The following is a 6,183-nucleotide window of genomic DNA, read 5'->3' on the forward strand; positions in this document are numbered from 1 at the left end:
TGCTCTTCCGATCTTTTTATTCAATAAATTCAACGAATTAATATCGACGTTAGTTTAGTTGGTCACATATCAACACATAGTTTTGGTATCAGTAACAAAATTTTGGTTGTTTATACTAAACTTTTCTCTCAGTGTAGATACGCCCATGGTAGCAAACAAAGGTAATGAAAGTTAATCTTTTAAACATTTTACGATAATGAACACTCGATCGTCATTAAATCCGTCGGTCATTCCGACCAAATATCCTAACGTGTGGCACAGGAATTGAATCGCGTGCATGCTGTGCGAAATAACGAGACAACGCGATTGTGTCGTACGAGCGGACGCGCGTGGTTCCGAGCTGTTTGGCCGTGCAGTCAGACGGAAACGCGCCGTATTTTACGGACGAGACGTTTAGGAAAGGATAAGCGAGCCGGTAATCGACGGCGCCTCGAAAACGACGGCGCTCAGACGCTCGTAAAAATGGCTCGTTCGTTGACCAGTGCAAACAAATCTTAATCAAGTAGATGTATTCCGTGAGCAACAAGATGGTAATCCAATATTCCCGTCGTTCCGATGCGATCTCGGCTGAGCTCTGCGCGATATTACGCGATCTATTTGCCCGGCTCAATACCAGCTATTTAATGTCAATACCTGGTGTCACCTAAACTGTTCCGCGTTAGGATTAGAATCGGTCACGTTGCACGGCGCGTGCAGCGACCCGCGACAGCTGCTTACCGAAGTTCTCTTCCTTTTGTTATATTAATAGATATAATTTGAGAAGAGCGTTTCAAGCACACAGCGATGCGAAATTAGTTTCTATGAATAAAGCTATGTATTCATGATGTCGCTTGTCGCTCATATTTAGCGACAAACAAGTCACGTGAATTGATTGTACATATATCATATGCGGCGCTGATTTCGATCGTCGCTAAATTGTATAAATAGGTAGCAGCGATATATTCTTTTATTACTGATTGTATTGTATTTATATTCGGTGCGTAAGAGCGACGTCGCTAAAAGTTCGATTCAATCCAACTTTTTACATAGTCGTTGGTGACAATAAAAACAAATAAAATTCGATCACGTGACTCACACGACACTCATCGCTGTGACAAGCGACACCATGAAATTGTACCTTAAAAGATTCTGTTCCACGAGCCACTTTTTTTTTACAAAATAATAAATAATGCATACCTACAAGACTTTTAAAATAAATGGAATATAAAAATAAGAGAAAAAGCCGACGCAGATATTGGTGCGTAATATTTATTGAGTGAAATATTACGTAAGTGGCGCAAATAAATTTCACGATCACAATTGTCCTCAGTGCGATTAGATTTCAAAGAAAAGTCGATCAAGGGTAAAGCGTGAGTTGTTAACGCTGGAATCCATTATAAATGATGTATAAATTGTATTAGAGTTAGTCAAATAAGAGCGTGATCGACCTATTTGAAAGAAAAGTGTATTTATTAGCTTAATGATTATATTCTGTAGGATTAGGTATAGTTAAAATGCAATTATATTAATGAGGGATACAGTCATCACCGGTATCTATAACTGGCATCTCCTAGCTGGGCAAACTTTCCATTACAGTCTGTCTATAATAAGAGCGCGGTCACTATTACTCGCAACCAGTGAAAGATGCACTCTTAACTTTTTTGTGCTGATTAGTGTTACCTTTCTGGCTTTCTCCTTGATACGTTATTATCCATAATGTCAGTTATCGTTTGAAATCTGGTACACGGAAAGAACAATTTTGCTGGATAGATCCAGATCTGAAAATAATTTTTGTTCAATAATCAAAATAATTTTGTGGGAAAGTCAAAATAATTGCTAAAATATCAAAACGTTTTATAGTAATGCTCATTTTTAACATTCCAACAAAATTCTTTGTTGATTCAACAAGAATTAATTTTCTGTATTCAGCAAAATTTTTAGATCTTGCAACAAAATTATTCTTTCCGTGTAGAAAAAGCGTATGTCAATACGGAACTACTTACGCATCGCGCTACAAAGCTATTTTCTAGAGGAAAGTACGCCCCGAAGATACCAGTCCATTATACACACCGATGATGATTGGATCTCTTATTAATGTAATTGCATTTTAACTACACGAAGAAAATGATTTTACTGGATACAGATCTGAAAATAATTTTGGTTGGACCGTCAAAATAATTTTGTTGGAAAGTCAAACTGATTGCTAGAATATTAAAATGTTTGACAGCAATGCTTATCATTTTTTATTTTCCAACAAAATTATTTTGATGGTCCAACAAGAATTATTTTCAGATCTGTATGCAGCAAAATTTTTAGACCTTCCAACAAAATCGTTCTTTCCGTGTATAATTTTTATAGAATATAATTATTATTTAAATGTTGATACACATAGGTCGACCATATACTTTTGACAGACTATTATTGCTACTTACGTAATATTTTACATTCTTCTTCTTTAGTCCTTAATCTCTTGTCAGAGCGTGATATAACTTCTTCTGCATGCATATCCGTCGTCTTATATATAGTTTACACAGATATTATGGGATCTACAATTTAATGCCGGTTCCGAATGGTTAGGAGAGGTTCTCATGGTGAAGATATTCATGGTGGTTTGCCATTGCCTTCCGAGAGGCGTGACGATCATGCAAATAAGATGTTTGTGGAACGAATTTGAATCCGGATCTTTGCCATTGAGAGCACAGACGCGCAACTCTTTACGATTGTTATACACTATATCTTAAATTAAATGTTAAATATATTTTACTAAGTCGAACCTCGATAACTCGAATCTCAAGGGACTAGAAAAATTGTTTAAGTTATAGAGTTTTTGACTTATCGAAATTCGAATAAAAAAGGGTTAACATATGACAATTCGACTTACGGAGGCTTTGTACGAGAGTTTATAATTTTCCGATTATAATGGCTTTTAGAGGAAAAAAATCAATATTTAACAGCTGTGAATTATTTATTGCATACATATGATAAATGTAACCATAAAACAAAATATCAGATTATTACTCACGGTTACGTTATAACTACAACTTCGAATTATAGAGGTAGTGACAATGGAAGTTTGACTTATATAGAGGTGTACTTCGACTTGTAGAGGTCTGGCTACTTTAAATTCGAGTTACAGAGATAAAATATATATCCAAATGCCTGATAAATAATTCGAGTTAAGGTAGGTTATATTTCGATTTATAGAGGTTTTCCGGAGCTGAAGGGACCAATGAACAAAATTTTCGTCTTATAGAAGTTTTCGTGTTGTAGAGGTTCGAGTTATCGAGGTTCTGTAATAAATATTTAAATACTGCGATCTTAAATTAATGTTAAATATACCTTCCTAATAAATATTTAAACACTGCGCACCGATATCTGTGTTAGCTCCCATTGGCTTTTTCTCTCTTATCTCGTCTTTGATATTATCACAAACTTATGAGTTTCGTTGAAAATAACGCCGCCAGTAAGTAAAGACGTTTTTTTTTAACGACGATTTTTATCTTCGTGTCTGTAAAATAATAGTTTTGCTCTTTGTGCTCTTTTGAAAATTTGATACTTCATCTCTGATATTTTAAAAATATTTCTCGCGTCATTATTATCACATTTGCGGCTATAATTATACTGTCCCGAAGTACGGCGGAGGGATAACGTATATATATATATATATATATATATATATATATATATCGCCGTTCTTTTGCTATTTTCTACATTTAATGTATTAATTAATTATAAACGAACGATGTAAATTCGGACTTATATGACGCAATAGCCTGTTTTATTTCGCCTGGAAAATCGCGTCGTTGCACTCATCTTTGCATTCACTTTATGCAATTAGCTTTTGAGAAACTCTCCGTTCCATCGATTTTAGTGCTGTTTCAATATAAGGAGAGAAAAATGCTGAATGTACCGTAATTTTCCAAGATGTTCCGAAAAAAGTTGTCACCACTTTAGCCGTGATAAATGGGAATAATTTGGCAAGGATTTCGAAATGTATATCACATAGCTAAGGTTGACATTTTCATGAATTGCTACGCAGGACGTTTGCCAAAAGAAACGCTTTGTATAGTCTTCATCCCAATAAATATATCAAAGTGCGAATGAATTGGAGCTCTGGCAAATGTTCGAAAAACGGAACCTATGTATAATAAAAAATTCTACGGAAACAGCGAGAAGATAATTTACATTCGGTTATAATGAAGGAGGCATATTAATGTTACACGAATGCGATACTTCAGAATATATCGAAGAAATAAATTTCTCCGCATAATTTTCAGTTGATTTTGTAATTTCGCTTTCTCGTTTTATCTCGTTTTTCGGGGCGTAATATCCAAGAATTTTTAGTAACGAATCGATTAAAATGTGGATATATTTAAATTACTGGCATATTTCTGATGTTAAATATTGTTACACATTTATATCTCTTTCATATTAATATAATTCCTTTTCCGTTTGTAATTTACGTGCACAATGCAATTTGTAACAATGTTGGTTGATATTATCAATTTAAATATAACAATATACTGTTCCAATTTTTTCTAAGTATTTATACTTTTTTTCCATGTATCTGTTATTTTTGAAGTGTTGAAAAAATTAAAGCGCAGATGGGCGATAAGAGAACGTGTCGCTTTCACAAAATGTAACGCAAAAAAACCAGTTAAAAGTGAGGTTACGTATACCTGCAAAAACGTGCTGCAACACTTCGAGCATTCGAAATACGGTATTTTGCATGCAGCGACCTAACGAGCGCAGATGAAGGCGGGGAGATATGCAGATTCGACGGTGGAGGGCACACAGATCGATGATGAGAAGGTCGATCAACGGCGTTGAGAAGATGCCAGAAATCAAAGGAAGGATGAAAAAAAGAAGAGGGGTGGGTATGGCGGAGTGTCGGCGAGGGCGATCGAGGGGGAGACGAACGGAAAGGATCGAAGTACCGGCTTCTCCTGCTTCCTCGAGACGAGCAAAGTCTTCCGCTCATTTCACGAATTGGCCTACTTTCCGAATCTCGCCCACCTTCCGCGGAGGGGGAATTACAGAAGAGCGATCAGGGAACAGTGAACCGCGCTGTAATCGATGCGCGATTGGGAGAATCCAAGGAAGCCTCTCTTCGAAATGTTGAAATCGACGAGATAAAATCCCGCTAATTATTTAAACGTTTTCTCAAACCGCCGTGGTAAAAGTTGAGCGATAAAAGTTCCGCCCGCGTCGATAGATCCTGCGGTGTGAAGGGGAATGAATATTTAACAGGCTTTTGTGCGACTGCATTTTTTATGATCCCCCCGTTTTACGCGTGACAAGACATTAAACAGCTCTTTTTTTTAGAGAGAGAGAGAGAGAGAGAGAGAAAGAGAGAGCCGGATTCGCGTTTGACGTGCGGAATAAATATCGGTATAGCGAAAAATCGAAAACGGAGGTTAAACGTTTAGAAAGTTTTAATTGGCAACGTAACGTCGAAAGCTCTATAACTTAATTCGCAGGAGCCACGCTTGTACTGTTAAAAATTTGAATGTCGTTTACTGTTGCAGACCTCGTGTGAAAATTCATCGTGGACGGACCTTGCTCAACGCTGTGTTAAAGGGATACGAGATATATTCACGGTCGAATAGAGGCCGTACGGTCTATGGAGTGTTCGATGTTCGACGACAAGTGCACGTTCTGTGATCCAATTAACTTGTTAATTCGCGAAGAGGCTCGAAATTATATCAACGAATACTGTTAAATGTATAAATGTATAATAAATGTATAATAAAGAAGCCAGTGGAGATTCGTTGTCGCGTTATAAACGACGTTCCGCCTCGAGAAGTCTCGGACGATCTCCGCATTGAAACAGCGCGCGGTGCGATTTATGCCTCGCGAATCGATAAACAAACGAAGCGAAATAATATTTCCACCGGACATTGCATGCGAGAGGCAGATTTATGGGTAATAATATTAGGATTCCACATTCGAGCTCCTCCTCCTCGTATTGGGAAGGGGAGGGGGGGGGGGAATAATGGGGTCATTCATCGACGAAAATATAGCGTATGACTTTAACTCGAGCGTGTATCTTACTTTATACGTATATTCTCTCTCGTAAACGCTTCCCCCGCGCGCGCACTATATCGCGACACGAGTCGACTAAAAATTTTTTTTTATTGCCGCCAATTAGTATTACTCTTGAAATTCAATCTGTTAAATTGACGCCTGATGACGAGAGAGGGA

At 37.2% G+C, this 6,183-nt stretch overlaps 1 protein-coding gene and 1 long non-coding RNA gene across 3 annotated transcripts in view; one reads left to right on the forward strand and one right to left on the reverse strand.

Annotated features, from left to right (window-relative positions):
• Positions 1 to 5,737, forward strand: part of LOC105460038 (allatostatin-A receptor-like) — an 18,729-nt gene extending 12,992 nt beyond the window's left edge. For both annotated transcript variants that reach the window (XM_011706477.1, XM_011706479.1), the window contains exon 5: positions 5,508 to 5,737. Coding sequence is in view for 1 of the 2 variants with exons in the window: in XM_011706479.1 (XP_011704781.1) it covers positions 5,508 to 5,518 (11 nt within the window). In the remaining variant the exon portion in view is untranslated. The remainder of the gene's footprint in view (positions 1 to 5,507) is intronic.
• Positions 3,337 to 4,846, reverse strand: LOC105460037. The gene is made up of 3 exons (XR_975760.1): positions 4,659 to 4,846; positions 3,890 to 4,117; positions 3,337 to 3,487 (listed from the first exon to the last, which is right to left on the reverse strand). It is a non-coding gene; the product is annotated as an uncharacterized LOC105460037 (long non-coding RNA).
• Positions 5,738 to 6,183: the final 446 nt, after the last annotated feature.

The sequence above is a fragment of the Wasmannia auropunctata genome, unplaced genomic scaffold (genome assembly GCF_000956235.1).
Source record: "Wasmannia auropunctata unplaced genomic scaffold, wasmannia.A_1.0 LD333473.1, whole genome shotgun sequence".
Lineage (NCBI taxonomy): Eukaryota > Metazoa > Arthropoda > Insecta > Hymenoptera > Formicidae > Wasmannia > Wasmannia auropunctata.